General features: G+C 43.4%; 7 protein-coding genes across 7 annotated transcripts; 3 read left to right on the forward strand and 4 right to left on the reverse strand.

Annotated features, from left to right (window-relative positions):
• Positions 1–19: 19 nt before the first annotated feature.
• On the reverse strand, positions 20–1,172 carry O0I10_001970 (uncharacterized protein; the record flags this gene model as incomplete). The annotated part of the gene is made up of 7 exons (XM_058482059.1): positions 20–150; positions 205–452; positions 515–635; positions 715–780; positions 854–879; positions 935–981; positions 1,035–1,172. 7 exons carry the CDS (start codon positions 1,170–1,172, stop codon positions 20–22), a joined length of 777 nt encoding a protein of 258 aa, XP_058347190.1.
• Positions 1,173–1,460: 288 nt separating this feature from the next.
• O0I10_001971 (eukaryotic translation initiation factor 1A, Y-chromosomal) lies at positions 1,461–2,045 on the reverse strand (the record flags this gene model as incomplete). The annotated part of the gene is made up of 3 exons (XM_058482060.1): positions 1,461–1,816; positions 1,884–1,962; positions 2,025–2,045. 3 exons carry the CDS (start codon positions 2,043–2,045, stop codon positions 1,461–1,463), a joined length of 456 nt encoding a protein of 151 aa, XP_058347191.1.
• Positions 2,046–2,487: 442 nt separating this feature from the next.
• O0I10_001972 (uncharacterized protein) lies at positions 2,488–4,046 on the reverse strand (the record flags this gene model as incomplete). The annotated part of the gene is made up of 3 exons (XM_058482061.1): positions 2,488–2,946; positions 3,014–3,933; positions 4,013–4,046. 3 exons carry the CDS (start codon positions 4,044–4,046, stop codon positions 2,488–2,490), a joined length of 1,413 nt encoding a protein of 470 aa, XP_058347192.1.
• A 1,858-nt stretch (positions 4,047–5,904) lies between these two features.
• O0I10_001973 (uncharacterized protein) lies at positions 5,905–7,124 on the forward strand (the record flags this gene model as incomplete). The annotated part of the gene is made up of 6 exons (XM_058482062.1): positions 5,905–6,101; positions 6,154–6,275; positions 6,338–6,641; positions 6,706–6,859; positions 6,912–7,029; positions 7,090–7,124. The coding sequence occupies 6 exons, from the start codon at positions 5,905–5,907 to the stop codon at positions 7,122–7,124; spliced, it is 930 nt and encodes a 309-aa protein (XP_058347193.1).
• Positions 7,125–7,392: 268 nt separating this feature from the next.
• On the forward strand, positions 7,393–8,383 carry O0I10_001974 (YjeF family domain-containing protein; the record flags this gene model as incomplete). Its single annotated transcript, XM_058482063.1, has 6 exons — positions 7,393–7,404; positions 7,456–7,540; positions 7,594–7,674; positions 7,730–7,747; positions 7,803–7,888; positions 7,958–8,383. 6 exons carry the CDS (start codon positions 7,393–7,395, stop codon positions 8,381–8,383), a joined length of 708 nt encoding a protein of 235 aa, XP_058347194.1.
• Positions 8,384–8,475: 92 nt separating this feature from the next.
• O0I10_001975 (uncharacterized protein) lies at positions 8,476–11,528 on the reverse strand (the record flags this gene model as incomplete). Its single annotated transcript, XM_058482064.1, has 10 exons — positions 8,476–8,503; positions 8,571–8,670; positions 8,728–9,076; positions 9,139–10,200; positions 10,256–10,474; positions 10,533–10,834; positions 10,891–11,023; positions 11,085–11,207; positions 11,264–11,345; positions 11,422–11,528. 10 exons carry the CDS (start codon positions 11,526–11,528, stop codon positions 8,476–8,478), a joined length of 2,505 nt encoding a protein of 834 aa, XP_058347195.1.
• A 580-nt stretch (positions 11,529–12,108) lies between these two features.
• O0I10_001976 (uncharacterized protein) lies at positions 12,109–13,293 on the forward strand (the record flags this gene model as incomplete). Its single annotated transcript, XM_058482065.1, has 5 exons — positions 12,109–12,248; positions 12,312–12,601; positions 12,655–12,786; positions 12,850–13,130; positions 13,189–13,293. The coding sequence occupies 5 exons, from the start codon at positions 12,109–12,111 to the stop codon at positions 13,291–13,293; spliced, it is 948 nt and encodes a 315-aa protein (XP_058347196.1).
• Positions 13,294–14,153: the final 860 nt, after the last annotated feature.

A 14,153-nucleotide genomic window follows, 5' to 3' on the forward strand; every position in this document is an offset into this window, starting at 1 on the left:
ATAAGGGAATAAGATATCTTCAGGTTGTACCAAAGTAGAGAGTAAGAATATTTTGGCTGACATTGAAGCCGAACAATGAAGCGACATAGAGAATAGTGCCAATGAGGATTGGATAAAGGAAAAGTTCAGTGTGCGCCAAGAATGGTAATGCTAACAATGATACATGAGTGATAATGAAACATGGAGCAAGCCTTTCAACCTTACCATTGAATCCCAAGAATGTACCATAGATATACCATACAGCTGCACAAAAGTAGATCGTGTTGCCAAAGAAGAGAGAAATCCAGTTGTCGTGCTTGAGCACAGGCATGAAAAAGAATTGAAGTACGTATGTGATAAGGAACACCGGGAAAAACGAGTTGCAGTGCACGTCAAAAGCATAGGCCCACTCCACTTTTTGTTCCACCGCATGTGCCATTGTATCCATGATCAAGAATCGATTTGAGACGAACCTAGTAATTCTCTCTCCATATCAGCTTCAACCTCCATTTCGATATCCATCATCGCATCTTACCAAGTAAAAGTGGCTGCCAAAGATCCTACCAGTAAAAAGTCGACCAATACCATGAAAAGCATTGCCCGTAGTATACCAACCATTCCTAAACCATAGGCAAGACCCCAAGCAACAGCCGATACTAGCATAGCACAACGGGTATAAGAATCATCGCTTGTTCCCCATTTTAGGTACGGATGGCCCCCTCTCCTTTCACTTACCGCATAATAAAGAAGCCAGTAATACAAGAAATGCCGGATCATCTCGTGCCCATTGGTTCTTGGTCTCTAATCATTATCGTCCAATGTCAATATCGCATAATGCATCCTTCCATTCACACACACTCTCTCTCCATCCTACGTTTATGGTAGTAAATGTTGCGATATCTATTACAATAAAAATCAGTGTTCAGGTACACTTTATCTTTTTGGTGACACTCACACTCGTCGAGGGGCGATTAGTAGATACGCCATCTGCCATAGAGCAAACTGGAACAGTGCGTGAGCTTGGCAATTGACAGCATAGTGAGATTCAGTCTTACTTCAAAGTCCATTTGTGGAAAACGAAAGAGACGACGTAGTATTATAGGAATTGAATGAGAGGAACGACGATGGCGACGTGAGCCTCCGAATGAAGGTGGTGATGTGTTTCGTGCATATTCGTTGGTGATTGGCAGCATACTTCGTATAGGGTGCGTGTGCGTGTGTGTGTGTGTGCACAACAGCCTTTCAAGTTCCAAGAAAAACCACGCTTTCAAATAGGGAATTGGCGGGGATTTGCCTAATGCTATTATTCCTACTAGTACAGATGTCACTTTTATGGCTCCCTCATCATCATCATGGATAACGTCAATATGAATAAATGGCATTGCTTTTATATCAATGTTTTTCTACTCTTTGGATTTTCACGGGAAAAAGTGGCATAAGGTATGCTCAGATCTATCATGATTGTAAGTGAGAAGATGCCTCTACATGTGGATAATGACAACCACCACCACCACCACCCCATTTACCTCGTCAATCTCAAATTCAAAGTTGACTTCCTCGTCTTCTTCACCAGCAAATGCTTCATTTTCATTAACCTTGGTAGTATCGGGTAGCTCTCCATATTGCTTGAGTTGACGAGCTTCATCAGGGTTGTAACGTTGAATCACATCGGCTTTGTCATCTTGATATTCACGCAAAGAAACGAGGATGATGTCGCCTTGATTGATCCACACCTTTTTACGCATTGCTCCTCGAATATGGGCTAGTCGCTTTACTCCATCAAAGCATTGTGCCTCCAAACGACCATTACCCAACATTTTTGACACTTGAGCGTATTCTACAAACAAGAGCGAGAGAGAGTCAATCCACGATCTGGTCGCCTTGTTGCATAATAGGATTGATACCTTGGCCTTCTTCTTTGAATATCAGTTCACGCTTGCTTGCTTCGTTGTCGTTCTTTCCTCGCCTTCGATTCTTGCCACCCTAAGGATCTCAATTGTGAGTGACATGGATACACATCTAGACATGCGATGGTGGCAGATTACCTTTCCTTTGTTCTTTGGCATATTATAAACACTCCAAGTGTGTGAGAGTAAGAGAGTAAGAGAGAGGGAAAAGGAGAAACAGAAAATGTATGCCGACACTGTTGCGTATTCTCCGGGATTAGAAAGAATGGTCTCAGTTAGTTTCCATAAGCATCCTCATTTTCTGTATTGTGTCATCGGCAACATCATGTCCAAGCCAGAGCGTTTATTTACATCAGGTTATATAAAGAAAGGGAGCAGAGAGCAATGTGCATATGTGATGTGTGTGTGTGGTTGATATCAGAAAGAAAGAGAAATGAAAGTGCGCGCATGCACGAGAACAGCATTACATGTACAGAGACGAGTGTGAGGCGACTGAAAGAGTGTAAAAAAAGAATATGGGAAAATGCCGTGCTCAAGTCGAAGAAAGCATGTTTTGTTTGATAAGCGTTATGTGTCCTTTTTTTTTGTATGCAGAGTAATTTCAAGTGGTTGTGGTTGCAGCAGGTTCACCTTCCTTGGGGGTCACCACATCAGGTGTCTCAGCCGTTACCGCTGGGGATGTGTCAATAGCAGCAGGATTGGGTGCTGTTGCTGTTGCTGTTGTAGTAGTAGTGGTAGCTGTTGTAGTCGTCGCCGTAGTTGCTGAACTACCACCACCACCTCCTCCACCACTACCACTGCTCTCTGCATTTGTTGTCGCCGTTGCTGTGGTTGCACTATCATCGGGTGTTGTTGTTGCTATCGTTATCTCTGCTGGTTCTTCCTTCTTTGTTAGATGCTTTGAAAGATCTCGATTCATTCCAAAACTATTCACTCGATCTTGATCAAAGATAGTTTTGAGTTGATCGTCACACAAGATGTAACGGCGGTCGGCAGGATCTTGCAGGTTGTTATCCTTGATGTACTTCCAAAGCTTCTTCACAATATCCGGTCGAGACATCTACATTTCAATGGGTATCAACAACCTCCATCCAAAAGGATAACGTCAACTCTTTTCTTTCTTTTACCTCTGGATCACCACCAACAAAAGCTGAAAGTTCAGGGCTGAGGATAAGTGGTTTGTTGAGACCTGTTTTTCGTTTGGGTTTGGGCGGTGCATTGGGGTCAACTGGTTCTTTGACTCGCTTTTTCTTGGCTCTTGTCTTCTTTTTGGGCACTGCAAGTTCACCAAAATCTTCCATGCCCTTACGCTTCTTTTGATTCATATCCATCGGCAGCTGTCCTTGCATTTGCTGAAGCTGATGCTGCTGAGGATGATGTTGAGGATGTTGATGATATCGACCCATCATGGCAGCAGCTGCTGTTGTGGGTGAATGAGTCCCCATCGGTGCTGGAGCGGCATAATACGGCTGTTGATAAGGTGATGCTGAAAGTGCTGGTGGTGCACGATACATGGTAGGATGAGGAGAAGGCTGTTGATAAGAACCACGACGCATGTGTTGCTGTTGCTGTTGATGCTGATGGTGCTGTTGTTGCTGTTGTTGCCACTGTGGAGGCATCATGACATGACCTGTTGCATGAGGGTGAGGCTGATTGTACAAAGGTTGATGATGATGCTGTTGATGTGGATGATGCATAGCAGCAACGGCAGCAGCGGCGGCAGCAGCTGAAGATGTTTGCTGTGTCAAAGGATCATTCAATTGAAACGTGTGGTTAAATTGTTGATAAGGGCTAAAATCATTCATTGATCCATCCATGAAACTAGGATTGCCACCAGCAGCCGAAGTTTGTCCCATCGTTACGGGTATCGCAACAGGAGTAGGTGGTGGGATTGCTTGTGGTTGTTGTTGTTGTTGTTGTTGCTGCTGCTGATGTTGATCACCGGAACGATAATAGCTCAAGCTCCCGATGGTTGGATCGGGTTTACTCGAAGGGTAAACAGGCGAAGCAACGGGCTTGTAGCCGAGTGAGCCATAAGCATTCAAGTCTGCATAAAGAGAAACACACATCAGTGTTGCTCATGCAAAGAGACTTAACATGGTGAGGAGTGTTGGGCGATAACCGACCTTCCAATGATGGGTTATAGTTGCCGTATTCCATGGCTAGGGTTATTCTTGAATCGATAGGATGGTATCAAAAGCGACGACTTGTTGGTCTATGCGTTGCAATAGAGGGGGAAGAAAAGGAAATCATCAAGGTTAGTAGATGTGTCACTTGTACCTTTTCAAGACAATGATAGCGAGGCAAAATAAAGGAGTAGTGAAGGGGAAAGGATAAAAAGACAAAGCTTGGTGCATTATGTACCTGGTTGTCGGACCAAAATGTAGCAGCTAGTGATGATAAAACACTAACTGACAGTCAACGGTAGGTGTATACGGGCGATATGAGCAAGTGTGTATATGAGCAAAAGACAATCGGGAATTATGTATATACAACTGAGCTGCCGTAAACACACGCAAACAGAACACACGCACAATGAGAGGGGCGGGACAAAAAGAGAAGCAACGGATGAAGCACGGGAGAGAGAGAGAGAGAAAAATACGCAAGATGCAAGTTCAAGGTTCACAGTAGATTTGTATTGTAAAAATGAAGCACTCCGTGACTTTTTCCCTATCCAACCTTTTCTTCCACAAGCTTGTGCATGCTTTGCCTTCCCTTTCCCCATTTGCTTTGAAGATAATGGATCCATACGCACGTACCTACGTATATGAAACAGCGTGAATTATCCATTACCGCTATTATCCAATATAATCCGATAGCTTGATGGTTTCGATTGAAGCTGTGGCAGTATCCTTCTCCGCTGGTTACAGTTACGGGATCGGGGGTAGCCGCCCGACAAAAAAAAAAGACATGTGCCAAGGACACGCTTTCCTTTATCCTTTCAAACGAAATCGTGGTTTAGCATTGTATACAAGGTACTCTATAGTGCATGATGAATGTAAGGTTATACAATTTTACGTTCTCTATTCCATGTGCCAGATGCAGCTGTGAAGTGAACAACAGTGATGACCTGGGGGACACACAAGGATCTTTTTCCAGACTCACCCGCCCTAGACCATTTTGGGACATCACGGACGTGTCTTGACCTTAAACCCCCATGTTCAACTTTCATCGTCAAGCCCCCTTTCTCACTCAGGAGGGATCGAAACCTTTTGAGGAATCTATGAAAAGGGGGGAGGATCACACACACACACACACACAAGGAAAGTAAAAGGATTACATACTTTTTTCTTCGAGGCAGATAAAGGATGTTTGTGTGTACAAGCTTGTAATTTTTGGTCATCTGTGGGACGACGACGAGAAGGGGATTGGGTCACAGGGAAGAGATAAAGGTTGGCAAAGTTGTTTGATTGATTAGATGAGACCCTTTCAACTTGTAGATGGGTTGGACTTTTTCATATCCTGCATGTTTCTTGTTGCACAAAGGATGTTTGTAGTCGAATGGAAATAATGGTCGTCAATCTTTTGTATTTTCTAAGCTGCATTTGATAGCTTTGTGTACACCCCAAATGTCATCCTAATGGTGGATACACAGCATTGATCTACATGTGTGAGCTGTAACGCACATGCACTCTCCCTCTCTCTTTCAATGATGTCGCACAAAAAGATACGTAAACCTTGTCTCTCAGCATCATGACAATAACCCCAATGTCCGTGAACCAAGGTGAATGGGTAGATTGGTATGATCGTTTATACATAAGAGTCATTATTTATCCATATTTAGCTATCGAGTCTAGTTGCCAACATTCCAAACAAAAAGTGTGTGGATACGCAATGTAAGGGATACTGTTACTATGCAAGCTTTTCTGGACACAGACCAAAGAGTCATGTCGTTTTATGCAGGGAAGACGCCACCCATGGTCTATGAGAAAGAAAGCGATGATAGGAGGAGATGGGATGGATAATAAAGGACGCGCATGAAATTGTTCAGGCTGCTGGGCCTTGTTCACCTTTCACCATGTCCGAAAAGCGTCCCAATCCATACCTACCCAATGAGCACGATCAACAACAACGTCCCAAAGCGAAGCGACACAAGAACGATAATACAAAGCACCTTGGTGGAGGAGCGAGTGCTGTTGTCTATCGCGATCCAAAGAAAGCGCAAAAACCAAAGCAGAACCACTTTATGTACGGCAACTATGCCAATTACTACAGGTAAACCTCTATACAAGGGAAGACTACCATCGCCCACCTAACGCTCCTTAAGCAATCGTCGCAATCTACAGTTGACAGCTGATCCAAGACTTGAATTGCTTGATGCTTCTCTCTTTGAAGGCAAACGCGTGTTGGATATTGGATGCAACTCTGGGAATATCAGTATTACTATTGGTAGGCAACTTTGGTACGGGAAGGTGATGTTTGTCGAGTACTGAACATCGTGGTATGATTAGCTATGGAATATGACGCTGCACACGTCGTAGGTGTCGATATCGATCCGACTTTGATCAACAAGGCAGAACAGCAACTTCGTGTCGCCTACTCTTTGAAAGATCCAAAAGATGAACACAAGCATATAATGGATATCAGCATGCGTTTCCACTACTTTCCACGATCACTATGCAGCATGTTTGGTTACATCCCTATGACACTTCCTCCAAACACGCAAAGATACCAATTCCCACACAACATCAAATTTGAAGCCGCCGATTGGATGGATCAAGAGGTGAGGCCTGAGGAATATGATACCATATTGGCGTAAGTAGGAATGGAGGGGAATATCATTCGTGGATCAAGATGTTGATGGCCCTTTTTTTGTTAGATTGAGCATTACCAAATGGATCCACATTCACCGAGGAGATCATGGCATGAAAGTGTTCTTCAAGCGGATATACAAAGCACTTAAGCCTAATGGAGTTCTGGTTCTCGAGATACAGCCATTTGATACATATGAGCGCCGTGCCAAGAAGGATGAGGTAGGTCATTAAGATATGTCATTGTGGGATAACAGCTCATATCATCTTTTAGACTACCATGGCTATGTTTGAATCAATCGAGTTTGTGCCGGATCAATTTCATGAGTTTCTGATGGATACGGTTGGGTTCTCAAGTTACAAGACACTCAAAGTACCAGAGGGTCACAAAGGTAATTGGTGAATGGGTATCAATGACTTTATCCTTTCTAATCCATTGCAATCACAAACAGGGTTTGAACGTCCTCTCACGATTTACACCAAGTAATAGTATATGTGGATTGAAGTATTTGGATCTCGGGAAAGCCTATGTAATGATACACCGTTAAGCAAAACTTGTTTCTTTGTGACATCAATCATACACATTGTGTAATGTAATAAAAGCATCTTCCTTCTCTTTTACAATGAACCCAAGCAATCATGTAAGAGTGACGAATTTGTGTCACGTATGCATGGGGGGTGAGGTGCTTGAAAATGAATCGGATGCTCTCGCGTTTGAATCCTCTCTTTATTCGTGATATTCCTTTACTTTCAATATGGCATTCAAGGTATGTAATGCGATCTGCATTCCAGCATGAAGACTCACAGCGTCATCACAGTGTTTGTCTCAAAAGGTGGCACAGGCCATTGACGAAGAGCTCATGTCATCGGGTGGTTTCTCCGTCGACCAACTTATGGAACTTGGTAAGGTCGCGTTGAAGTAATAGGATCATGGCATTAAGCACACCTTCCCGTAGCTGGTTTAAGCGTAGCACAAGCTGTACAACGAACGTATGATAGAACGCAGTTCCCCAACGTCTTAGTATGCGTGGGACCAGGTAAGATGAATGGATGGGGATAATCTTCATGAGACTCATGCATGATTTATGATAGGCAATAACGGCGGTGATGGTAAAACTCAATCCCCTTTTGATGATACGCTTCCTTCTCATTCTTGTATTGATAGGGCTGGTTGCTGCACGTCATTTGTATCATTTCGGTTACAAGCCTTCATTGTATTATCCAAAACAGCCAAACAAGGATCTTTATCAGGTATAAAAAGGGAGGATGATAGAAATGGATGGTTGAATAGTATAACATTTGACACATCATACCCTTTAGCGTTTATTAGTACAATGCAATCAGCTTGGTTTATCAGTACACGAGTCATTCGCTGACAAGACGGTGGAGGAAGCTGATGTCCTTGTGGATGCTGTATTTGGTTTCAGTTTCAAAGGTGATGTGCGCGATCCTTTCAAGGAAGTAGTCAAGACGTTCGAGACGACAAACAAACCCATTGTCTCAGTGGATATCCCATCAGGCTGGGATGTGGAACAAGGCCCTAGCAACAATGTCAAATTCCAACCCGATGTCCTCGTCTCTTTGACAGCTCCAAAGATTTGTGCAAATCATTTCAAGGGGAAGCGCCATTTCTTGGGCGGTCGATTTGTTCCACCTGCCATTGCAAAGAAATATGATTTCGAAGTCCCTCCTTTCCATGGCTCAGATCAAGTAGTAGAGCTTCCCCTAGCAGTTGGATCACCGTAATGGCTTATGTATATTTACAAAATGATGAACAATGTAATACAGATGTTGGGAATCTAAAGGTTGCTGTCTATAAAGGAACAATGGGTGGTTTTTCAATAATTGGAAAGGAATTCCTTAACACTATGATGGTAGAGAGAGCATGTAAGCAAACATCAACATTATATGTATAGTAGTGGCATCCTTTTACCTTGGTGCTACACTCTTTGTCTTGAGTAATGTTTCCTTCCATTCCTGCTCAGGTGTGGATAAAAATGTCACAGCTCCACCGGCACCAACGGATAGCTCAACTATAAATGGGAGTGAGCATAAGCATACTATGACTTCGATGAATCCCATTAGCTTACCTTTATCTGAGACGTTTGTTGCCACTGCTGTGCGAATGATAACACTGAAATCAGCACTACCATCCAACGAGAAATACCCTAAACATCCTGAATAGATCCCACGACGGCGATGTTGCTCGAGTTGATCCAAGAGTTGCACCGATCGTAGCTTGGGTGCACCTGTCATTGAGCCTGGAGGGAAACATGTGCGTACAGCTTCAACACTTGTTACGTGTGGATGGAGTGAACCACGAATCGTTGACACAAGATGATGCACCTTTTCGTACGTTTCAACGTTCATCAATTTTGGTACACGCACTGTGGATGGTTCGCACACTTGAGCAAGGTCATTTCGAATCAAATCCACAATCTAATGTAACCTGGCTGTAAGTGATACAACTTCCCTTATCTTTCATATACGCGCTAACGTACCATAAGATTTTCAGCCCTTTCTTTGACATCTTGCCACAAAGTTTGCTTTCGTCGCTCATCTTCAGCAATACGACGTTCTTGACACTGCTCATCACATCCATCCTTTGGGCACACACAACCAATGGCACGTGCCATGGTGCCTTTGATAGGCTTCATTTCAGCTGTTCCTGCAGAAGAGACGCTCAAGAATCTTTCGGGGCTTGAGCTGAGGATCGCCATATCACATGAAGGAAAATGAAGCAAAGCTGAGAATGGTGCAGGGTTGTTTTTGCGTAGATGTCGTGTATAAAGTCGCCAGATATCGGATTTACTACTTGCCGCGTCTCCGAGGTAGCTATGGAAACGTGTTGTCAAGCAAATCTCGTATGACTCGCCCTCATGGATCTCATGTATACACCGCTCAATAGCATCAAGATACTGATCATGCTGTGCATCGGTTGTAAATAAATCATCGTTGCTACTCAATACTTGCGGGATTGGGGTTGAGCGTGTTGATGATGCTGGGGTCATTTCCATATAATCAGCAGCTTGCGCTAAGCGGTGTGCATTTGTAGCAGCTTGCGATACGATACGCTCGGCATACTCCAACCAACGCTCCACGTCTTGTTGCGTTTTGAAACCCACGTTCCATGGATTATCACCACCAGTCCACAAAAGACAGCAAACATGGATTTGTCGTGCTTTGAGATCAAATGACCAAAATCGATCAACGAATTGGAATCCAGCATCAGGTTCAATCGAACATCGACAATCATCTTGGCCGTTGCATTGTTGTTCCTTTGGTGTAGCATAACCATCCAAACTCTCACGCTTCATTTCATAGCCAAGATAGCCCACGAGTCCACCACAAAAAGATTGATGTGCTGATGTCGTGTTTTCAAGTTGTAGATCTGATAGAATGCGTGAAACGTAGCCGAAATAATCATCGTCATGATCAAGATTCAAAGATTGATCATCCGCTTCTCGATAAGTGTGATCCACCCGCTTGTGCAATGTTGAATACGTCATGGTGAATGCCGGGTCGACTGACAGAATCGATCTGTTCGAGTAAGGCGATGCTTTCTTCAATAGAATAGGTTAATGGATAAGCAACAAGAGCTTTCAATCAACAACTTACTCGGCTGCTGTCAAGCCAGCTGATAGCTTTGATTTGGTCACGCGCATCGGCCACTAGCTGATCGAAAACATGTTCTTCGTTGACCCACATGTTGATTGGTTTAGTCACAAGGCGAAGTTGTGTCTTTGGTTGTGGAGACCGAGAAATATGCGTTGCAAGCGATGAAAGGGATCGAATACCATCACTCAAAGGACTTTGAAGAGCCATATCAATTCCATGCTTAAAGAGTACAACACGATGAATACCTTGCATCATGATGTTCCATATATGCACCTACCTGTTGATACCAATTGAAAGTTTCTTGCATAAAGTTTTTGATCATTTGAGTACCATACTCTGTGGACACCGATTCAGGATGAAATTGGACACCCCACAAGGGCAATGATGTATGCTGGAACCCCATAACTGTGACCAGATCAGATTTGTTGACAGAGTTGGTGGGCGGATGTTGCAGAAAATGATGGCTCTCGAATGAATCCTCGTCGACTTTATCAGCCACATACTCGGCATTTTTCAATGCTTGAACATCAGCGTCATCTTCCTCACAATAAGCATTCAATCGTAGACAACTTGGCAATGCTATATGAAACAAGATGAATAACAACGTCCATTGGATTATTACAATGATAGCTTACATTTTCGATCCACGATGAGAGAATGATAACGCACAGCCCAGAATGGGGAATTGCAGTTTTGGAATAAAGAGCTTCCTTCTGTGATATGGATTTGCGACATACGGCCATGCATAATGCGTGGAGCATAAGCGATCTACCAAATCTAATGTCAGCCTATAATGCATTCAAGCCATTGGCTCCCGACAATAACCAACCTCTCCACCCAAAAGATGAGCAATGCCCTGGTGACCAAGACAAATGCCAAAGATAGGTCGATGGTACTTTGATTGTGTCTCATCCAATTGTGCCTCGATTAAGCTGCTGCAGATACCAAAATCCTAGAGCAACAAACAATAAGACTATTTTCATTCTGCAGGAATCAAACTCGCCTTACCGAAGGTCGTTCAGGTCGTCCAGGTCCAGGGGAGATGATAACATTATGAAAATGGGGAAGCACATTATCCTTGAATTCAGACCTGCATCATCCATCAGTTCAAATCATCCTGTATCCACGTGATGACATTCTCCTCGTTGCCCTACTATTATCCTTACCACTGGAACTGATCGTTTCGAACCACAACAACGTTTTCTTGGTTGTCACATAGCTGAAGCAGGTTGAAGGTGTACGAGTCGTAATTGTCAATAATAAGCGTCCTCATGCACGTCAATGACTCTCGATCATGGTGTGCGAGCATTGCAAGTCAAACAATGGAGAGTGTTGAGGGTTGTGGTAAAGTAAGACAAGAGGGTTACTTTTACGACCTCTGTTTGATTTCTTTTCCTATTCCAGCGCTGCCGACCAATGGATTGTGATCTGCCTCTCAAATCCATTTCCTCCATCTCAAATGCACATCTTATCCTCTGTTTCAACCAATGCATTCCTTGTCCTCGATCATGCATCTTATAGTATAGCACTATCCTTTGCAATGTTTTTATTCCATCATCAACAACAGGGGGAGACCACTATCATCTATTCCTATTACATTGTGTTTTGGTTACTAATACAACTATGGCGTTGCTATGCACATCCATAAAGGTGACTTGAATGTAGTAAATCAGAGCAACAATAAATGCATTTCCGTTTCCATGGTCACCTATGAGAATGAATGAGTGGCACAAAGTAGCTGAGCTGGGAGTCGTGTGGTGTGTGTATACAAAGAGGACGTGATGCAAAGAGCTAATAGCCCAGATCCTTTTTTTTCTGTTTTTGTTACTCCAGCGACACAACGCACCCAACCCATGGCTGTCACCATTGAATCACTTCCCGGTAAAGTGTACGAGCACCTTGCCAATGCCCTCGAGCCACGTGATATGGTGATGCTGGCTTCAACTTCCAAGACGCTCTATCGGTCATTGTTCAACGATCAGATCTGGAAGACGTAAGGACTTGGACCCAGCGACTGATAACACACACACAACCCATTGACACACTATACCTATAGCAAAACAGCTCATGACTTTGGCGATCTATTCAACATTTATAACCTGATCACTGTCGGTGCCGGTTTAGAACTTGCGCCTGATCTTGCACCCAAGTTTGGTCAAGAACCTAGCGATTGGCGTGCCTACTATATCCAGAAACACGGCTCCATTGATGATGCGGATACGGATGCGTTGGTGTCGCAAGCTGAAAAGGAATACACAGAAGCACAAACATACTTGAAGACCTTTCAAAAGGATGGCAATGTTGTGGTATTGGGTCGAGTGGCATCAAAGATGATTTGGATTCTTGGTAAGGTATAGAGAATGGGATTATCATTTCTGTCTCTAATGTTATGGATGTAGATGTTTTCCCCACTCATGCTGGATGCTATTATGTCCTTGGCTTTATTCTCTTTGTGTTGAATCGATTACAAGATGCGCTTGTGCCTCTTCAAGTGGGTCGGCGAGTGGATCCCAATTTCGAACCCTTGGAAGGTTAGCAACGGGTCGCTTTTCAATGTTGGTCATTTTTCTCACGGTTGTCTTTTCACCTGTCAGAATTGGAAGAGGAAATCACGCGGATATTAAGTGGATATACCGGAAACCATCATGAAGCATCTTTACTACAGAACGATTCCTTATCTCCGGAGCTGACGGATGCATTGTCAGAAATATTTGATGCCTTCGACAAGGATAAAGATGGTGCTTTACGAGCAGAAGAGCTTGGGAAATTCATCTTGGAGACAAATGGATCTCGACCACCACCACAATTCCTTCGACAAATGGGACAACGTTTTGGTTGTAATGGACGAGGATGGCTCACAAAGGCTGGCTTCTTGGTTAGTTGACACTTGGATCTTTCATCTCGTTTATAAGACACTAATGCCATTTTGGTAGGCTTTCTATTTGGAACAAACTCTCGATGACCCTTCAGAAACCCGTAACGATCTTGCTGTTCATGGCTATGACCCACATTCATTGAAGAAGCGCATGGAAGAATAGGAGATATCTGTATTAATTAGAACATTGTAGAGTAGAGTAATATAAAACTTTGGGATTTTGGGTAACAACAAAAAATGATCATAATGTAAGAGACTAGCGGCCCCGTGTACTCGTTTCGCTCGTAAACTTTTTGATTTCTCGTTGAATGGCTTAACATTATCTGGGGAGTAATGGTCCGACACGTTAAGCAAACCATGTAGCATCCATATTTACAAGAAAAGATTACCTATGTAGTAAGCTGCCAAGGAACAATGTTCCCAACCCACAGCATGTGAACTATCCTCCTGCTTTAGGCCATCATCTCCATTCTTCAATTGTCTCAAAGAAGTATCCTCCAACAGCAAAAAGATCAATGTGATTAATGATTTGCCAACTGCCAGCTAGCAGCCCATTCCTCCCATTCACCTTTGTTGTCCAATCCATTGCATGTGAACGATTGTCCTGCTCCAGCCTAGCATGCCCATCATTTAACTTCCTTGATTTGAGCTAACCTGGTAGTAAGGCAATGGCTGTTGTTGGATCATCATTATCATGTAAAGTGTAAAATGGCACACACCCTTCGTGAGGATCATAGCTTTTATTTACGCTTGCCTATTGTCTATCGTGAGGGTGATGATGACGATGATGGGTGAGTTGTGTGTTTGGGTGGATGGTGTGTATAGGGTCATTGAGTGGCCTTAGTGTAATAGCAGTAGGGGGATTTAAACTTGGGGACGGTAGCTCCACGACTTGAGACAACGCTTCTCTTCTCTTTCTCACTCCTCTGCTTTTATTCCATTCACGACATCTCGATCAAGGTAATGTACTATAAAAGAGTGCTCTTGTTGGCTGTGAGGTATTAATGTAGTTCTGAACATGCA

The sequence above is a fragment of the Lichtheimia ornata genome (genome assembly GCF_029851405.1).
Source record: "Lichtheimia ornata isolate CBS 291.66 chromosome Unknown scaffold00005, whole genome shotgun sequence".
Taxonomy (NCBI): Eukaryota; Fungi; Mucoromycota; class Mucoromycetes; order Mucorales; family Lichtheimiaceae; genus Lichtheimia; species Lichtheimia ornata.